This window comes from Canis lupus, chromosome 4 (assembly GCF_011100685.1).
Source record: "Canis lupus familiaris isolate Mischka breed German Shepherd chromosome 4, alternate assembly UU_Cfam_GSD_1.0, whole genome shotgun sequence".
Classification (NCBI taxonomy): Eukaryota; Metazoa; Chordata; class Mammalia; order Carnivora; family Canidae; genus Canis; species Canis lupus.
The window spans coordinates 37562326-37582341 of NC_049225.1; the positions used below are offsets into that span (position 1 = coordinate 37562326).

The 20016-nt window shown below is 52.4% G+C and overlaps 1 protein-coding gene across 5 annotated transcripts; it reads right to left on the minus strand.

Annotated features, from left to right (window-relative positions):
- Positions 1-9312: 9312 nt before the first annotated feature.
- On the minus strand, positions 9313-19822 carry TSPAN17 (tetraspanin 17). Of its 5 annotated transcripts, none has more exons than XM_038534684.1 (9): positions 19566-19822; positions 16180-16230; positions 15944-16090; positions 14958-15128; positions 13091-13216; positions 12404-12451; positions 11641-11757; positions 11499-11560; positions 9313-10954 (listed from the first exon to the last, which is right to left on the minus strand). In XM_038534684.1, the coding sequence occupies exons 1-9, from the start codon at positions 19650-19652 to the stop codon at positions 10918-10920; spliced, it is 846 nt and encodes a 281-aa protein (XP_038390612.1). In that variant the 5' UTR covers positions 19653-19822; the 3' UTR covers positions 9313-10917. The 5 variants fall into 5 exon arrangements, with proteins under 5 accessions (XP_038390612.1, XP_038390616.1, XP_038390613.1 ...); XM_038534688.1 differs by having other exon boundaries at positions 9313-10922; positions 11498-11560; XM_038534685.1 differs by lacking the exon at positions 19566-19822 and adding an exon at positions 18708-18752.
- Between the last annotated feature and the right edge of the window lie 194 nt (positions 19823-20016).

A 20016-nucleotide genomic window follows, 5' to 3' on the forward strand; every position in this document is an offset into this window, starting at 1 on the left:
AAACTAATTGAGCCAGAGAGAAAGAGGAGAAAGATTTCCTGGGCTCCACACCTCTTATCCCTGCAGCTCCCACAGACTAGAAGTAATTGCCTGGTTTTGCTGCCCCAGCTCCCCACTCCTGATGCATAATCCAGGTACCATTTACTTCTTTGCCACAGAGATTCCAGTGACCTAAACATTTTGTCCCTGTTTTGAGACCAACACCAATTATTTTGATAACTAAGTCCTTTCCTGGTATGCCAAGAGCTCTGTCATTCAGTTCTGGCCTTAGGGAAATACTGTGTTTCTATCTTTTTAACAGGACATGATCATGGAACCTCCTGAGCATCAGTGAATTTTCTTAGACTCTTGCTAATGGAGGATCGGCTCTGTCCCTAACTTTTTCAAGAAACATCTTTGAGAACACACTGAATTTTTCTTCAATTTAACAAACTTTTATTAAATATTCACTTAATTGGAAACAAATGAAAGAGATGGTACCTGCCCTTGTCTCTTCCTTTCTAATGTTTATACTTATTTATTTTCTTGTGTTAGTACATTGGTTAGGATTCCACTATAATGCTGAATGGTAGTACTGATAGTATCGTTGCCCTATTCCTGTTACTAATGTTTTAAGTATGAAGTATGTCATAAGTATGAAGTTTGTTCTACATGTCTGGTAGATGCCCTTTATTGGGATATAGAAGGTTGCTGTTTTTTTTTTAATTTCTAGTTGCTAAAAAAATCATGATTTTTAAATGTAATGTAATTTAATTTTTTTAAAGTAGGCTCCATGTGGGGCTTGAACTCATGGCCCTGAGATCAAAACCTGAGCTGAGATCAAGAGTTGGACACTTCACCAACTGAGCCACCCAGGCTCAACATCATCATTTTAAAAAAATCACAAATTGATGTTGAAATTTATCAAGTACTCTCTCTAGATCACATTTTACTAGGATGTATAATCCAAAAGTTTTATTATACTGAGCTCTAATAGACAGTAGACAGCAACCTACCGGAGGGAGTGAGGAGGACCAGTGACAGCCAGGGAAATAAAGGAACATTTGAGTTTTTTCATTCAGAGATATGAAGAAACTGACCAGCATCAATGCAGGAAATGGCATTGTGAGTTGAGGGGGACAATCTAAGCAAGAATATGGTCTTCTGAACATGCCTCCAGAGAATGGGGACTAGTCTGGAGTGTTCCTTTCATATGAGACACCTCTTCTGGTTAGCAAATGCCTGTCCACTGTGGGTTTGGGACACACAGGAATGGCAGCCGGGGTACTTACTTGACAGTGAAGTCAACACAGATGGCAAAAATCAAGAGAATAGTCAAGATTATCCTTGGAAATTACTTAAATTGTCCATAAAACACATACGTGGGTTTTATGTCTAAAACCCTGTAGGAATTCTAGAGTGCTCCTGCTTGCCTGCCAGGCTAACTCCAACTTGCTTCCGGGTTAGGTTTTCTCCTGTAATGTTAATGTTCATTAATAGATTTGTTCAGTCCTGGGAGGATTACTTGAGTTTCATCTCAAGTCAGCCAGAAATCAGACAATACAGGATGCCACTGTGATGTGCAGGTAGCAGGCACTGGACATCTTCTCCCAAATGGCCAAGAAGATCTCTGTGTCTCCTCTAAATCAGGCTAAATTTGGTCCAGACACCCTTGGGAGTCCCCTTTGTCCCCCGGAAGTCTGTAGGCACAGTGACCTGGGAGTAGCAAGCCTGGCTTCCCCAGGCCCTCCAGCCCAGCCGACCCAGGCAGGACTAGTGTGTAGTCAACACCACCTCAGGAAAGGGGTCCCATCCACCATGACCCCACAGACCTGGCAAAGGGGCTTCTGGCCTTGATCCTGACCCTCCTTGCTTTATCGTCACCAATTTCTCAGCTCATCTCCTTTTTATAGGCGCATTGGCCTCTTCTTCTTTTAAGATTTTATTTTTAAAATTTTTTAATGTAATCTATACTCCCAGTGTGGGGCTTAAACTCATGACCCCAAGATCAAGAGTCACATGCTCTATTGACTGAACCAGCCAAGTGCCACATAGGCCCCTTCTTGTTCCTCAAACACCCCACTTTCATCCCCAACTTAGGACCTTTGCACTGCCTGTTACTTTTCCTGGAATGTTTTTCCTTCTCATTGTTCAGGTGTCAGCTTACATGTCACCCTCTCAGATAGGCCTCCTTGGGTTCCTTCCTAAAGTGCCAGCTCCATTCCATCACCCTAACACATAATCCTGTTTATTTCCTTCTGAGAACTTATCATTTGTTACCATCTTTAGTGTTTATTTTCCTAGTTACTCTCTTATCACCCCCACCCATGAAGGTCTTGATTGTTTGGGTCACCTTGCAGCTACCCAGTGCCTTGCACACAGTAAGCACTTAATAAGTATTTGTTGACTGACCATGCAATGGAATTCTTGTTTCTAGTGAGCCCCATGACTGCCTGATCTTGCTTTGAAATGTCTCTCTCTCTCCGCAGCGCATGACTAATTGAGGACATTGCCTGCCCTACCTTAGGGCCCCAATACTTCCTGGGATGCCATTCCAGAACTCCAGTCCTGTCTCCCCTAGATTGGCCCCTGCCCTTACCCCAGCAGGCAGCTGAATTCCAGAGCCTTTCTATCCACCTGTGTGCTCATCTTGCCCCAGGATCTGTGTTGAGGGCCGGATGGCAGCCTTGGCGGTGGGCAGAGGCAACTGCAGACTCCCCGTCTCTGTTACGGATCTGCTCAAGGCATCTCCACCTTCTGCCCTCATCTCTACCCCCGTGCAGGCCTCCAGTGAGCATCTCTTGGCGGCACCTCCCGCCCCATTCATCCCCATTAGCTGCCGTCCACACTGGGCCAGAGGGAGATCAATTACCAGTGCTGGCCACTGAACCGTGCTAATGAGGATGTACGCTTGCCCAGCTGGAGGCAGGGATGGGTGGGAGGGGTCCAGGAGGCAGTCAATGTGAGTTAAAGGTGTCAGGGAGGAAAGCTCTCTCTGGGGACCCTGGAAGAAGCCCCCTGTGGGGCAGGGACCTCAGGAATCAAAATTTAGCTCAAGCTGATTGAGGGAGAAAAAGGAAACGCCTGGTTGAGGAGTAGGGGCTCAGGGAGCAGGGGTACCACTGCTGAGAAGAGGGCCATCCTCAGGCCTGGACTGATCAGGTGCCCCCTGAGCTCTTGCTCAGGCCTTTCCCTGCCAAAGATGCCCTCCCAGTGTGCCCCACACCCCAAGGGCCAGCTCAGAGATCTCCACCTCCACCCTCACCCCTAACAGAAAAACCACCCCAGCTTCCTGGCTCCCAGGCCTCCTAGACCTTGCCCTGCTGGATTCCGACGATGCCAGATGGCGCTGTTCTGTATGAAAAGACACTTGACCTCTCTTGTAAGAGCAATGCAGGGGAAAACCAAGAGGAGAGATCATTCCTTCTATCAGATTGGCAAAGATAGAAATGGTGGATAAAGGCTGGGCCGGCCCTGCTGCTGAGAGCAGAAGGGGCAGGTGCTGCTTTATGTAAATGGGTGTGATCACTTCAGATAGCAATTTGGCAGTAGCTATTTAAATTAAAAATGTGCATGCCCTTTAACCCAGCCATTGGCTTCTGTGCATCTATCTTCTGAGATACAAGGGCTCAGAGATAAAAGTACAAGAATATTCACTGCCTGGAAATACCCCCCAAGTCCATCAGGAGCGGCCATGAAAGTCCACACAATGGGGCATTTCCCCACACACACACCCCCACACCCCCACGCCTGCGGGGCGAGATAAGCAGACTGCTTATCTCCAAGCTGTTGGGGGAAGTAGATCCGTTAGTGTAAGTAAAGTGCTTAGAGGAGCGTCCAGCATAGAGTAAGTACAAGTTCCTGCTATTATTATTGGTTTGCTATTGTTGAAAAGAATTGGGTGGATCTATACATACGGATATGTAATTATCTCCCAGAAATGCTGGTCAGTGAAAAATGCAGACAGAAGATTCTGTCAGAGGCCCCAGTCATGCAGTGTGTGGATTGGGTCCTGGCTTGCTTTGTTCCTTTTTTTTTCCTTTAAGATTTATTTATTTATGATAGACACACACAGAGAGAGAGAGAGAGAGAGAGAGAGAGAGAGGCAGAGACACAGGCAGAGGGAGAAGCAGGCTCCATGCCGGGAGCCCAACGTGGGATTCGATCCCGGGTCTCCAGGATCGCGCCCTGGGCCAAAGGCAGGCACCAAACCACTGAGCCACCCAGGGATCCCCACTTGCTTTGTTTCTTGAGATCTGCTTTGGAATGCATGGACCGTCTCCGGGAGGACAGGGCCAAGACTAGCAGTAGTGGCTGCCTCCGGGGAGAAGAAGGTGACCGGGAGACAGGGGTGAGAAGGGATTTGCACATATTCTTTCATGCAGTTTGTGGTTTTTAACCACACGCCTGCACCACCTACTCAAACAAACAAATAAATCACTTGTCAAGACTGGTGACTCACCTGCCTGAATCTCCCACCAGACCCTGAGCCCCCTGAGGACAGAAACAGCTGCTGCCAAGTTCTGGGCACCCAGCATAGCCTGGCACACACAGGTACTTGACAAATGTTGGCTGGCAGGCAAGCCACCTGGAATTCCATGTGGCCCCTCTGCCTGGAACCCCCTCTCCCCAGGCATGTTTCCCAGGAGACTCCCACAGATGGAGGCGGATGCATGCTGGAGCAGCCTGGGGATGGCCTGGCCTGATCAGGAGGCAAGCCTGAGAGCTAATTTCCAGAGGATCATTCCTGGAAGCAGAACCCAGGTGTCCAGGTGTGTCCAGGCCTCTAGGTGTCTAAGCCTCTGCCAAGGACTAGACTTGGGGCCACAGCAGAGTTACCGATGTCCCCATCTGTCTGCATAGCTGCACAGGGGACCAGGTAGGCATTACCACAGCAACAGCCTTGGCAATGCCAAGGGACTAATTGTGCGGCTTTCACACCTCTGATTGGCTAGCTTCCAGGCCCCCAGATGCAGTAATGCTGTCTATCAGGCCAATGCTCAGGCTGAGGAGCAGAAATGAGGCCCCAGGCCCAGGAAGGGACCTGCTGGGGCCAAGTCTGCCCTCAGCCCCGACTTGGGGCCACCCTTCTCTGTAGCCCTTCTCTTGTTGCCCAGTGAAGCAGTGGTCACTGGCTTATAAAGTCTAAACCCGGGATCCCTGGGTGGCGCAGCGGTTTAGCGCCTGCCTTTGGCCCAGGGCGCGATCCTGGAGACCCGGGATCGAATCCCACATCGGGCTCCCGGTGCATGGAGCCTGTTTCTCCCTCTGCCTGTGTCTCTGCCTCTCTCGCTCTCTCTGTGTGACTATCATAAATAAATAAAAATTAAAAAAATAAAAATAAAAAAAAATAAAGTCTAAACCCCAGGAGAGAGAGTTTGGTTCTGCCTCTAATTAGATGCTTGGAGTGAAGCCCAAGAGGGAACAGCTTGACTATCCACCATTCATCAGGTAAAGGACAGAGAGGCAAAACATGGCTTGTCCCTGCAGGGAAACACCCCAGCAGTCACTCAGGGAAACACCCCTATGGTCACACAAAACAAAACAGCTTCACAAGACACGTTATGGGGTTTGGGAAGCAAGAGAGGGACAGTATCCTGCCACTTCAAACACACACACACAGTGATACCCAACATTTTCTATGTGTATGTAATACGATTACAAAATTTTTAAAATGTAAAATGTCTGGAAGGATCTATGGCTCAGAGCCTGTGATGACACGGGAGGAAGGCAGGGGAGGGGAATAGAATGAGGCACTTAAAGGGATTTTAGTTGCATCCATTTTTTAAAAAAAGATTTTATATATTTATTTGAGAGAGAGAGAGAGCATGAGTAGGGGGAGAGGGAAAGTGAGAAGCAGACTCCTCGCTGAGCAAGGAGCCCCACACAGGGCTCAATCATGACCTGAGCGAAAGGCAGACACCCAACTGACTGAGCCACCCAGGTGCCCCAGCTTCATCTATTTTTTTAAGGAGATTGGGTTCCTATTTTACCTGTGCTATCAAAATAATTTAAAATTAAAATTAGGGGTGCCTGGGGGCACCTAGGTGGCTCAGTGGTTGAGCGTCTGCCTTTGGTTCAGGTTGTGACCCTGGAGTCTCAGGATCGAGTCCTGTATCAGGTTCCCCACAGGGAGCCTGCTTCTCCCTCTGCCTATGTCTCCGCCTTGCTGTGTGTGTCTCTCATGAATAAATAAATAAAATCTTTAAAAAAAAAAATTAGGGGCACCTGGGTGGCTCAGATGGTTGAGCATCCAACTCTTGATTTCAGTTCAGGTCATGATCTCAGGGTCCTGGAACTGAAGCTGCATTAGGCTCCATACTCAGAGGGGAATCTGCTTGAGATTCTTTCTCTCCTCCCTCCCTCTGCCCTCCACCCCCACTCTTTATCTCTCTCCTCTACCTCTAAAATAAATAAATCTTTTTAAAAACAAAATAAAGATTTTGGTCTATGTCGCTTTTTCATAGAAAGTGAGACCAGGGGATCCCTGGGTGGCTCAGCGGTTTAGCGCCTGCCTTTGGCCTAGGGCGTGATCCTGGAGTCCCGAGATCGAGTCCCACGTCGGGCTCCGGCATGGAGCCTGCTTCTCCCTCCTCCTGTGTCTCTGCCTCTCTCTCTCTCTCTCTCTCTCTGTGCCTATCATAAATAAATAAATAAATAAATAAATAAATAAATAAATAAATAAATAAATAAATAAATCTTTAAAAAAAAAAAAAAAGTGAGACCACTTGCTGACCACCCCATTTAGTACCAATGCCTACCCCAACCCCACACACTCCCAAGGACCCCACCTCTCTCTAATATTCCCATAGTACTCATCCTTCCCACTAAGTGATTCATTATGAACACTCACCGGGTGGCATTTTCTTGCTTCCTAGGTTGGTCAGCAGCTCTTAGTCCAGGAGAGTCCTCCCCACTGCCTGTTTCCATGTTGCTCCAAAGCTGGGAATGGTTTTATGTTTTTTGATAGTTGATAATCAAAAGAGGGATAATATTTTGTGACACAAGGAAATTATATGAAATTCAAATTTCAGTGTCCAGGAAGTTTTATGAGAACACTGCCGTGCTCATTTGTTTGTCTTGTCAAGAGCTCCATTCTGCCATAAAGCAGAGTTGAGTGGTTGTATGGCCCAAAAGCCTAAAATGTTCACTATTTGGCCCTGTGCCAAAGACTGGTTCTGGTATGTGAGCACCACAAGGGTGGGGGACTTCGTTTTGTTCCTTATGTATCTTGATACTGCAGTGTCTGACACATAGTAGGTGCTCAGTAAATCTGGTTGAATTAGTAAAGGTGTATGCATTGGAGCATGTCCCCGGGACCTCCTAGGGAAAGTGAGCCCCCTGCTCACCATCTGCAGGGGCCTGAGGGTGGGCTCAGGCAGTTTTGTTGGCTCTGAGTCCTTGGAAGAGAGACCAGAGGGCGGCAAGGCCTGGATTTGGCACCAACAGGTTGGGCCCCCAGGTCTTTGGAAGCATGGCATGGACTTGCTCAGACCCAAGGGCCTCCCCCACAATGATGCCCACACCTGCAGCCTCCCCCGGTCCACAACCAACTCGGCTACCCTGCATGGGCTATGCTTTGGTGCCCTCTGGTGATCACTGGGAATGGTTCCCTCCAAAGAATGCACCACCTTAACCTCACTGGCCATCTTTTGAGAGGAAACCCTACCCCAGCCTCTGGAGTCCATTTGACCTCCTCACCCGGAGATCCAGGGGCTCACCAGCCCAGGATCTCACATTCCTTTCCAGTTCCCCATCTGGAGTAGCCTGATGATGATGGGACGCCCTCCCTCCAAGGTGATGCCAGAGCCTGCCAGCAGCTCTCCTCTGATTAGACAATGCAGGTCCAGGACTATGGGAGGCTCCCAGGCTGCCAGACAATGACCACCTCCGTCATCACCAGTGTGCACTAGTGCACCACTCCTCCCAAACAGAGGGTGGGAGGATGACCTCAGTCCCCAAGGTCCAGAGATCCAGCTAGAAGGATGGGCAAGGGGTGGCCTTATAAGCTTCCCTGTGTTTTCTACATATCTGGAGAGATCTCCTTCTGGGTAAGGACTCCTCAGCACAAAGGAAAGAACTGCTCTGGGTTCCACTTTGGGGAGAGGAAATGCCTCTAATGAGCATGAAATGCCACGTACTTGTCACATGTACATATTATACACCACTAGCAACTGTTCCAACTGCCTCTACCAAGAGACTATGGGATCCAGGACAAGGGCAAGTTTGAGCTGCCTCAGTAACCTCAGCCTCTAGCCAGGGCCTACCTGAATGGATGATAGTCGATGGATGGACAGACAGATGGACAGATAGGTAGGTAGATAGATGGATGGGTGGCTGGCTGGCTGAGTACATGGGTGGATGGGTAAGTGGGTAAATGGAAGATGGACAGATAGATATACTATAGAAATGGGGATCCCTGGGTGGCGCAGCGGTTTGGCGCCTGCCTTTGGCCCAGGGCACGATCCTGGAGACCCCGGATCGAATCCCACATCGGGCTCCCGGTGCATGGAGCCTGCTTCTCCCTCTGCCTGTCTCTGCGCCTCTCTCTCTCTCTCTCTCTGTGACTATCATAAATAAATAAAAAATTAAAAAAAAATGAGCTTTGGAGAATTCTGGGTCCTCAGCCAGGGTCACAACCACTCCTACTAGTCATATCTACCCCCATCTCATCAATCCCATTTTCAAATATATTCTGGTTCTACCTCTTCTCTCTGCCTCTCACCTACTCCCACCTCTTCAGCACCCTAGGTTCCTTCATGCCAAACCCATCCCAGCTGAGGGCCTCTAGGGCAACTGGAACCCAAATCTAGAGAACACTGTTCCCCTGGAGCTTCCCAGAGATGGCAGCCTCTCCCACCACCCCATCAAGGAGTCCCTCCTGCTAGGCACCCCAACTGTCACAGTCCAGCCATCACTCTTATTTTCTTCATAGCATATATTGCTAGCACAAATGTTGATGTGCCTACCTGTTTTTATCTCCTGCACAGGAGTACAGCACTGGAGCCAGGACCATTTCTCTACATCCTCACACCTAAGCAGGTACTCAACTCAACTCACACTTGGGCTGTGACAGCTTACTGCCCCTCGTAAGTTGGCACTTCAAGTGTGCATGTTTCACCTTGATTCAGCAGAAGGGCAGGGTTGGTGCAGTGCAAGATGCCAAGAGGGGTCAGATCTGGGGGCCTCCTCTCAGCTGTGGGCTGTGGGCAACTCCCCCCGAACTCATTTCCTCATTGGGAAAATACTCTCCACCTCACAAGGTGTTGTGAGGTTTGGGAGGGAAAATGAAAGGTGAAAGCATTTAAAATCAGAAACCACAGGACACATGCACAATATTGTGAGCTGCATTTATTGTAGCATGGAGAAACCAGCCATAGCCTATCTTTCAGAGACCCGAGGACACCACCCAGCCTGTGTCTGGGAGCCATGATGCTGGGCACCTGCCCCACACCCTGCCCAGCTGCAGGAGCTCCTAGCATTCCTGAATGGCAGAGTCGCCAGGGCCCCCATGGGTGACTGTCCCATAGAGATAATGATGGCACAGGGGCCCCTACCTCTTTTGTTTGGCTAGCAGGGTTTTAAATGTTTTTTTATTAGTTGCCAACAACTTAAAAATCAGAATACTTCACATAAAAATCTAGCTTTTTTGTCCTCTCCACATTTCTTGCATTAGACCTACCTATGTTCTATGTTCCCGCTTTACAGCGATTAGCTACAGCTGAATGACAGCTGCCAGTTTCAGGTGGAAATCTGTGCTTTGCCACCATCCCCACCACACCTTATTGTCACTCAAGGCCAGTTGCCATTAGCGACTCAGACTCAATCATGCAAGTATTTCTTATCACAAAGCAATGACTCTGTGTCCCATCTCCAGTAATAGTGGGAAAAATCAAAGTTGCACTGCAGAGGCCTCACAACTCAAAGGCCTACTTTATTTTTATAACCCACCCAGCACTGAGGGCATCTAAGTTAGAGATCTGCTGTGCACTTAGCCCAAACCTCTCCTTTCATCCACAAATGCTCACTCCACATATACCTCTTTGTGCAGATCTGAGAACAGCAGCCAGACTTCCCAAATCTGAGCCAGTCTTCCCCTTTAGAAGTTTGTAAATTCCCTGAAACCCAAAGAACTAGCAAGCAGGGTGGACTCACCCAGCACAGGGCTGTACCCCGTGGAGTTGCCCTAGGAAAAAAACCAGACCCAGGTAATGCTGTGCTGGTGCGCCCTCTGGTGTCCAGGAGACAACTCTACAGGCCATCCTGAAGATTTTGAACTGGATTCCAAGTGAGCCTTGGAGTCAACCATCAACAGCCCCCAAATCTGGGTCCCCCTATCCTTGAGGGTGCCAAGCTCAGGCTTCCAGCTACCTCCTTCCCAAATCCTTCCTGACCTCCATCCCACCCCTCAACCATTCTCCTGAGTATGCTGGCACCCATCTCAGCCCCCAGGAGGACCAGACTCTTCCCAGGCTATGGCCTCTTCCAGGCAGGCTCCAGCCTCTCCCCCTTCTTCACATTCCCATGCTTGGATCTTGGCCTGGCCCACATTAGGCTTGCAGCATTTGCAGGAAGAACTTTGCAGAGGTGGAGGAAGCCGACTCCCAGCCTACAGGATCAGGCAGGGCACTTAGGTGAGCAGAACGGGCCAGGTTCTCAGAGAACGGGAAGCACATGTCCCAGGAGATGATGACACTGAACAGCCCCTGTGGCCACATGGCCATTCTTCACAAGATGCTGGGGATCTGGATCTGGACTTCTACGTGAAATATACCAAGTTTTAAAGGTTGGCTCAAATGTATACACTATCCAGGCCAAGAAAACATGTTGGCAGGGTGGGTCCAGGCTGGGGCCTCAGATGGACAGCAATGCTGAGGCCCCGCAGCTGATAGAACCTCTGAGATGGTGGGCGTAAGCCAGTGGTTTTCAAGGTTTTGTTTATTTGAGTAGTTTGTAGCCATCATCATGTTTGATCCTGGGAGGCAAGCGAGGGAGAGAAAATTCTTGGACCCATTTTCAAGTCTGAGACACTGAGGCCACAGGGGGCTTCTGGCAGGGTCAAGGTCATAGCTAGTAGAGAAGACAGCTCTGAAGCTGCATGAGGCTGTGTCCCAGGCAACAGCAAGCCCCAAGCCTGCCCTAACAGCCACATGCACAGAGAGGTGTGTCCCAGCTTGAGCAGGGACACAGCAGCCCCCTACCACCCCACCTGGTCCACACATACCCTCTTAGCTGTGCCATTCCTAGGCCCCTGGAGAGCCCACCACCCACAACAGCCAAGACAGTGGTTCCCTGTGCACACTCACAGAAACACACCCGCTCCCTGCATATAGCTCCAGGACAGGCAGCAGCACACAGATTTCTCCATGGGCACACAGCACACCCACACTCAAGCCCCATAGGGAGCTCAGGTCTAAGCAGAAACACCCACAGCCTTGCCCATCACAGGTACAGTGGCACGGGAGAGGGGGTCCCTGGGTAGGCCAGGCAGGTGGCCATGGCCAATGTGGCAGCCTCACCAGTTGGCCTTCACTGCCTTGATGTCACTCACAAGATTCTGGGCCAGGCAGATACCAAAGATCTGTAAGACACAGAAGCAAAGTGAGGGAAGATGTGCTGGCAGGGCAGGGGTGTAGGGGGCATGCTGTGCTAAGGCAGTACCTGGAGGAGAGCGATGCCCACAAAGACCCCAGCCACGATGATCAGGTTTTCCTGCAGCCACTTCTCAAACTGGCCCACACAGCCTTTCGTGTGGATGGAGCCCTGTTGCTCCAGCTCCTGGGGACACACAGGCAAAGGGCTTGGCCCCACCCACCCCCACAGGCCTCTTCTCAGTCCAGTTTGCTAAGCTCATCCCCACCCCAGGGTCTGCCATCTTAGCACGTGCTGCCTAAATAGAGCTCTATCACAGAGCCTACAGAGCTCTATCATGACCAGCTCCTGGTCATCAGAGTCTCAGAACAGATACCCCCTCCTTCAGAAGGCCTTGCCTGACCACCCAGTCCCAATCTCATCACTTCCCTTACTTTATTTTCTTTCAAGCTCTTGGTTCAAACTGTCACATTACTGTTCATATGTATTTATCCATGAGCTTCGTGTCTTTCTTCCTTTACGGGAGTAGGAGCTCCTTGAGAGCAAGGGCTTTGTCTGCCTATCTCAGAAGCATGAATCCCTAGCGCCTAGGGCAATGCCAGGTGTGAGCGCCAGTGGGTGCTTGACAAAGAACTGGAATGAACAAGCACACACATGTCCGTGCCCACAGGTCCATTGGCCCCATGAATGGCAGTACCAAGCCCTAGATGCCTGGATGGTTTCTAGGACTCAGCACCACCTCCCCACAGAATCTCTGAGGCCTTTCAGAGGAGCTTATGGAAGGCTGCTCTTCCCATCCCAGTGCCCCCAACTCTGTCCCAAACCCTCTCACCAGTCTGAGCCGGACATCATAGCCACACTGGGTGTTGAGGACATCTTCCTGAGGAAAAATAGGCCAATGAGCAACTTGGTGATGGGGTATCCTAAGGGGCCCAAGGCACCCAGCACTGCAATAGTTCTGGTTCTCAGGGGAAGCAGATGGAACCATGGACTCTGACAGGCCACCACTCCTACATGAGGCTCACTGAGTCCCATCTACCTCTTTCCCTGGCACCAGGACAGACGGCTGCGAACACCAGCCCGAGCTGCCTCGTGTTTACAAATCCTGCCTGCTCATGTGTTACACAAATGGGAAGAATCCTGGCCCTCAAATGTCCCAGATAAACTGTGATGGATGGAATATCACAGGGAGAAGTTTCTGCTCTGAAGAAAGCCATAAAGGGGTCAGAATCCCCAGGCCCTACCACTGCAGAATAGTGGCCCAGAGGTGTGGCGGCTGGCTCACTACAGAGACGGGTTTTGTTAAAGGGGTATGGCCCCTACCCCAGCAGGCCTCACTGCTGCCCAGGGACACAAACTCCTTAGCCTCGTAGGAGGACTCCTGTGTAAAATGACCTCCCCACTGCCTTGAAGGCCCCCAGAGCAGGGCCAAGCCCAGCAAGTCCTGTGCTAGATTTTCCCCCACACTTGGCCTGTGCACTGCAATGGCCTTGCTCCCCCCTCACCAGGCCCCACTCACCGCAGGGTCCCTGACGCAGCAGGAGAAGGGCACCCCGCAGCGCTCCCGGCTTGGGTTCAAGTCAGTGCAGTTGAAATAGATATTGAGGTTCCAGTCATTAGGCCCTCGGGCTCCGCAGCAAGACCACTGAGGGGCAAGAGGAGAGCCCCTGGTGAGCCAGGCCTGCCCCAGAAGCCCCCATCCAGTTGAGAGACAGGCCTGGGCTGCAGGAGACAGGGCAGGGCTGGGTTAGGCGGGGGTCTGGAGGCAGACAGGCAGGTGGTCACCTCCTCACCACCCTCTCCCAACAGGAAGGCCGGACCTAAGCCCAGAGCCATCAGGGCAGCACTACACTCCCACCCAGGTTGTGGGGAGCAGAGGAGTACTGGGAAGGGGTGCCCAGAGAAGTGGATGTCAGGCCAAGTCCCGTGAGGAGAGGCACCACTAAGTCCACGTCTGTGCCAGGTTTCCCCACACTTGCCCCAAAGATTTTATGAAGACTTTCTCTTTTCCTCTCTGCAGGAACAGGAGGGCAATCCAGTCACCCTCACCACAATCCCATCACACTCCAAAAATGCTGTTGGCAGCACCCAGATCCCTGTCACCCCTACCCAGAGCATCATGCGCTGCCTCCCTAGGCTCAGAAATAGCTAGTGTGAAGCAAGCTCATGAACTGGGGGAGACGGGAGCACAGGCCTTAACCCATGTGGCAGGAAAGCCAGCCCTCCAGGGACCAGCTGGGTGCAGACACAAGGTGGGCACTCATGGCTGAGCCGGGGGAGGGAGGCATGGCCATACAGCTCTGTGTGCATAGGTCTCAGTGATGGCCTGGCCTCTGCTGCCTCCTCTCGCTCTGCTCAGCACCTGCTACGCCTGCGGGGAACATCCACCCCTCTTTCCACAACCCTGCTTCTTCTACAAGGTCTTCCTCTTCTCCACCCTTCCCCATTTCAGCTTTTACCACAATTTCTAATTTTTTACACACACGCGCACACACACACACACACACACACACTTGTCCATCTTCCTCATCATCCCTCTCTACCTCCAGATTGCCGTCCCGTGAGGACTGGTCCCAGCTTTTTTCACCATTGAACTCCCAGCAACTGGCCCAGGGCCTGGCACACAATAATAAGTCTGTACCAGTCTGCGTTGAATGACAAACAGATCATGTCCTAACTGCTGGCAATACATCTGCTTCTGCCCTGAGTTGAGAACTCCTCAAAGCAGGGACCAGATCTGGCTCATCTCTGGATCCAGTGGGAACAGAGTCAGAGTGGGTGGCATAGAAGTGGGTGTGAGCGGAGGAGGAGGTGCAGGCAGGAGGTGCCTGGGATCTCTTGCATTGTTCACTGACTACTTCTTCACACAAGTCAGGTAGAGGAGTTTCAGAGCAGAGCTTCTGGGGAGGGGAGAGGTCTCAAACTCTAATATGTTCGGAGGCCAAACAACATAATGAGAGAAAAGGGCTGACAGGTATAATAAAATAGAGTGGCAGAGACGATGGCAAACAGAGAGCTCCTATACTAGCAAAGGGAATGGCAGCAATGTAACCCAGCTAATACTATGGGTCCAGGGTTTATTAGGAGAAATCTGTATTTTTATATCAAATGTCCTCCTGTAGGTGTGTTGCAAACCCTGGTTGAGTTGCTGCCAGGTTTGGAGGCTTTGGCCTCTGCTCCCCAACGCTGTGTCCCTGCAGAACTAGGCACAATGGGGACCTACGGGGATCACAGAAGCTGGCTTCCCCTAAGACAGGGGGCCTTCTGGCTCTTTTCCCTGGGGTGTGGGTGGGGGAATGATTCCAGAACACAGGGAACTTGCTCTCGCACACATCTGCCCAGCAGGCGCCTCACGTATAGGTAGCCCGGGCTGGCGCGGGACTCACATATTCCTGAGCAAAGTCAATGAGGTTCTGGAGGTCAATGTCATCCCGATAGGCCTTGACGTTGTTGTTGATGAAGAAATTGAGCTGGTCTCGAATCCAGTCCTTGAATACAAAGGCCAGGATCCCTGTTGCCAGCTCCAGGAAGAAGATGAGGCCAAGGAACACTGAGAACTGGGGTGAGGGCATACAGACGGTAGGTGTCAGAGACGCAGGGCCTGGGGGTGCCACTGGGCAAAGCTTCCCCCCAAGAGAGCCAAGAGTCCCCACTTCTCTCCCATTAGTACTGTTTTATGATGGCGAAGGACAGCCCGGTTCTTACCTCCCCATCCATTCCGCTTCCTGTGGTAATCACCCTGTTTTCTTTGAGAAACCACCCTCCTTCACCTCCTGTAGCTCACGCAGAGAGCCATCTCCACCTCTTTTCCCATTCCCAGATAGAGACTGGGCCTACGCCAGTGACAGGAGCCCACCCGTCAGAGCGCTACCTCTCCCAGGACCACAGAAATTGTTCCAGAGACAGTCACTCTGAACCAGAGAGGTGCAATTCAAGGACTGGTCCTCCACTGCTTAGGAAGAAAGAGCCTCGGCCTCCAGTATGAATTCCTGGAGGGGCAGCATGAAGGTAGTCTCCACCCATTTGTGGGCATCTTTCCACCCCATGGGGAATAGAGCCAACTGGAGGGACAGACCAGAGAAACAGAGAAACCAGGCAAAGTGACACTGTGGTGGCCCCTAGATCCAAATGGACTGGCACCCAGCATATCCTTGGGCTTTCCCTAGCGAGCCCACAAATACCCTTTTATGCTTGGCCCCCTAGGTTTCAGTCACAACAGAAAGGATCCTATAAATACAGATAACAGAATTCTGATGATTATTGCTATAATAACATAATAATAAAACTACCCATTATTAAGTACTAACTATATTCAAGAAGTCAGTGGGAGGAGGTTGGGGTCCCCAATGGATCTAAGTGGGGGTGTACTCACAAACTTGAGCAGGAAGGTGTTCTCCCGGAGGGCGCCGATGCACCCAGCAAAGCCCAGCACTGACATGACACCTCCAACCACTATAAACAGCCACACGGGGTCCAGGCCTCCCAGATCAGTCAGCGCTGAGATGTTGGAGAGAACGCCCTGTGCCAAGGGAGCAAAGTCAAGTGGCCAGGCCGATCCTCCCACCACCTCCACCCACGGCAGCCCCATCCCTGACTCCACCACCTTACCTTCTCACCCCAGGCCCAGAGGCCAATGGCCAGGAACAGGGCTCCCAGCACCTGCAGAGGCACCAACAAAGAGCTAAGGGTTGGAGTGTCAGCATCCTTCCCCACCCCCAGTAGAGCCCCTCCGCCTCTAGTAGTCAGGGTCTTCAGGAAGCCAGCGGGGAGATGGGCTGTAAATGGGGTCCAGGGTCCTTCCTAACTTCCCCAGAACACATTTCAGTGCTCCTCCCCTGCAAAACACAGCCTGGAGGATGGAACCCATCCTCGCCCTTCAGGGAAGTCAGAACTGCAGCAGAGGGTGGCTGGGACACTCCTGCCAAGCAGCAGCCACGACAATGTGCTCCTGAGCCTCTCCTCCCACCAAGCCTGTTCTGGGTTCCAGGCTCCTGGCCTCCTTTCTGCCCCTTCCCAATCTGGCCATCCCATTTACTCTGGCACTCTGTGATGGCTGCCCCACTCTGTTCTCTACTTTCAAAGCTCACAAGCAAAGACCCCCGAATGGCAAGGGATCCTGAAGTGAGCCAGATCCAGTTGAGACACTCCAGTCTGAGCCGGTGGCTATGCCCTTGAAAACATCTGGCACACAGTTATGCCTGGACCTTCTAAGCACCACCCACCATCCTGCTTCAGTTACTTACTGGGAAGAGCCCTGGCTGTCCAGGCCATATGCCTGAGCCTGGGCAGGTCCCCGGATATCCATCTCACAGGGAGAGTGCCCCTCCTGCCCCAGCACAAGGCCATGACCCCAGTTCTTCATACCATCCCCACCCACCTGCTTTCACAAGGTCCTCCTCTTCCCCCTCACTCCCATTCCAGTCCATTCCACCATGACCACCCACTTTGAACGCCTTCCTCTCTCTGGCCCCAGGCTCCTCCTACTGCAGTACTCTTCTCTAAAAATGTCTTTCCTTCCCTCCTCCCACACTGGACCTGGGATATGAAACCAAACATCACTTTTCCTGCCTCATCCTACTTGATCCACCCAAGGCTTTTAGACAGGCGACTGACCACGACTTTCTCCTTTCTGAACCTCTCCATGGTTTACTGAACACCATTCCTCCCACCGCCCCTTCTCACCCTCCCTCCCACAGCTGTCCTGTGTACATGGCCACCGACACAACCAGGTTCCACCTTCTGCCTTCTGCCCTTCTTCCTCTACACTTATTTCCACACCATCATATGCTGGCATCTCCCGGACCTCCACCCACACCTCTCCCTGGCACCAGACTGCTAGGTCCACCTGCCTGCTACAAACGCCTCCATGTCCTAGGCTAGGTTCCGTGCACTGGGAATATATCAGCAAATAGGACAAATGGGCTCTCTGCCCTCAAGGGGTTTACATGTCAGTGGGGGAAATCCACAGTGAGCAAACAAGGTCATTTCAGATACCAACAGATCCTTTAAAGAAAACCAAAGAAAGCGACGCAGTAGGGAGTGACTGGGGGTGGTGGAGGCATGCTTTCCTCAGGGAAAATGGGGACATTTTAGCTAGGCTCTGAATGATGAGAGAGTATAGTGAGGAGAAGAAAATTGCAGGTGGAGGGGCTGGCAGAAGCCCAGAGGTAAGATCCAGTTTGGTGGTATAAGGGACAAACTGACAGGCAGCAGGGCCAGACCCTAGAGGGTGCTGGGCACCACTGGAGGAGTCTAGACTGTATTAGTTGATGGTAGCTTCTCAGTAGGGTAACACCAGCGTCCACTTTCCATTAAAACAAACAGAAGTCTCTGGGCCTGTTTGATAGGCACCTCTTCCTGGCCACATAAACCCAAGCCTGAAACCCTCCTGTGGCCCACTAAGTGGCCTGGTCCTGCCAGTTCAGCCTCCTAACTTCCCCTGGAGCCTTCCTCACTTCCCATCCCCTCCCTCAGTTTTGCCCCAATCCTCCTCCTTGGTCTCCCTACTTCCAAGCCTTCTGCCCCTCCTCACTCACACTTCCCACGCAGGCAGACAGATCTGCCTCCATACAAAAGCCAGAACAGACCCATCATCCAGGACTGAAGCCCTCACTGCTTTATACTGCTCTCAACATAAAACTCACTGCCCCAGCCCTGGGGCCTTTCCCACTCTGGTTCCCTACCCCCACTCCCCTGCAACAGAGGGTGTGCCTGGAACAATCCTGAGTTTCTCTTGCCTGTCCCCCTTGGCATCCAGGGACTTGCTCAAATGCCCTGCCTCACCTCCACCCACTGCCCACTGGTAGGTACCGTGGCTCTGCACTTACTGGCCACGTGACTCTAGGTTAAATGACTGAACCTCTCTGTGCCTCTTCCTTCATCTATAAAATGTCGATAATAAATAACAAAGTAGCTGTGTGACTACAAATCAGAATTCATTTAATCTGCCTAACAACCCTGAGGGGCGGGCTTCATGATCACCCCTCCCAGGAAGGGAAGCTGAGGCCCAAAGAGAAGTGACTTGCCCAGAGAGAAGTAGGCTTGCTGCACCCAGACCTCCAAACATCCCCATCAGTACTCTCAACACATTGCCCACACCCTTGGGAGCTGAGCATTACTGGAGCCAAAAGGCTCACCACACACGGATGACTGCATGGGCAGTACATAGGTAGAGAGCAGCGCCAGAGTCCTGTTGAACAAAACTGAACGGGCCTAGTACTTCGACGAAGACAGCAGGAACAGAGACTGCAGAGGCAGCAAGCAGTCTTGGAGAGATGGGACCGGCGAGGAAGAAGAGAAAGATGACTTGGCAGAGCCCAGTGGCACAGATGCCACCCTAGGAGAGGCACTAGCAGCTCCCTTCTCTGGCAGGGGCAGCACCTCCCGGAGGCCTCGGTTCTGTGAGCTGTGGAATGTTGAATTCTGTTTCCCAGGGCCAGCTCAGGACGCCTCAATAGGGGGAGATACCCTGCCCCTAGCAGAGGACTAGAGCTATTGGCGCTCCCAGCCTGCAAGCTGCATGGGGCAGGTTGACCTACCCGCCCCCCTCCCACCCGCCTTGCTGGAGCTTAAGGCTGGACGAGGGGATCCAGCCCTTCCCCTCACGGAGACACTCATCCCTGTGGACTCACAGGGTGGAGCTCAGCGAACACCCCACACCCCGCATTCCAGAGTAGCAAAGGAGCTGGACAGGAGGCAGGTCCCCGGGACCTTCAGGGAAACACCTCCCCTTTTTCTGCCGGGGCCTGGGAAGCTACCGGGAGACTCCACCTCCATACCCTACCCCGCGGCGCCTGGGACCCGCCTCCAGCAATCCGGGCCTCCCGGGTAGTTCCCCGGAGTGGTCCTGGGAGTGGGCGTGGGAAGAAGGGAGGTTGTGTGACGGTCCCAGCCCTTAAGGCAGGAAGCGGTCCGCCCCCCCGCCCCCCAAGTAGGGGACTGAACCTCCTTTCCCACCACCCCAGCACGGGGCCCGGAACCCACCCCGCGCTCACCCAGAAGACAATGTTGAAGCCAAACAGGAAGTATTTCCCGCAGCAGCCGACCTCCGGTTCCTGGAAGTGCTGGTGCTTGCCCGGCATGGTGAGCAGCCGCCCGCCGGCCCGGGAACCGGAGCCGGGGCCGGGCCCGGCCCTCCACGGGCCGCCCTGGGCTAGAGCCGCCCGGGGCCTAGCCCGGCGGCTGCGGCTTCATGGCCGCGGCCACACAGAGCGCCGCTCGGGCCCCGCCCGCCCCGCAGGGACCGCCCAGCTCCCCGCCAGCGCAGTCCCGTCGGAGCCCCGCCGCCTCTAGGCCTGACTCCGCCCCTGCCCGTCTCAGTCCCCTCGGAGCCCCGCCCCCAGGCCTAAGTCTGCGTCTCCGGGCCCCGCCCCCAGGCCTAAGTCTGCGTCTCCGGGCCCCGCCCCCAGCTCGGAGCCCCGCCCCCAGGCCTAAGTCTGCGTCTCC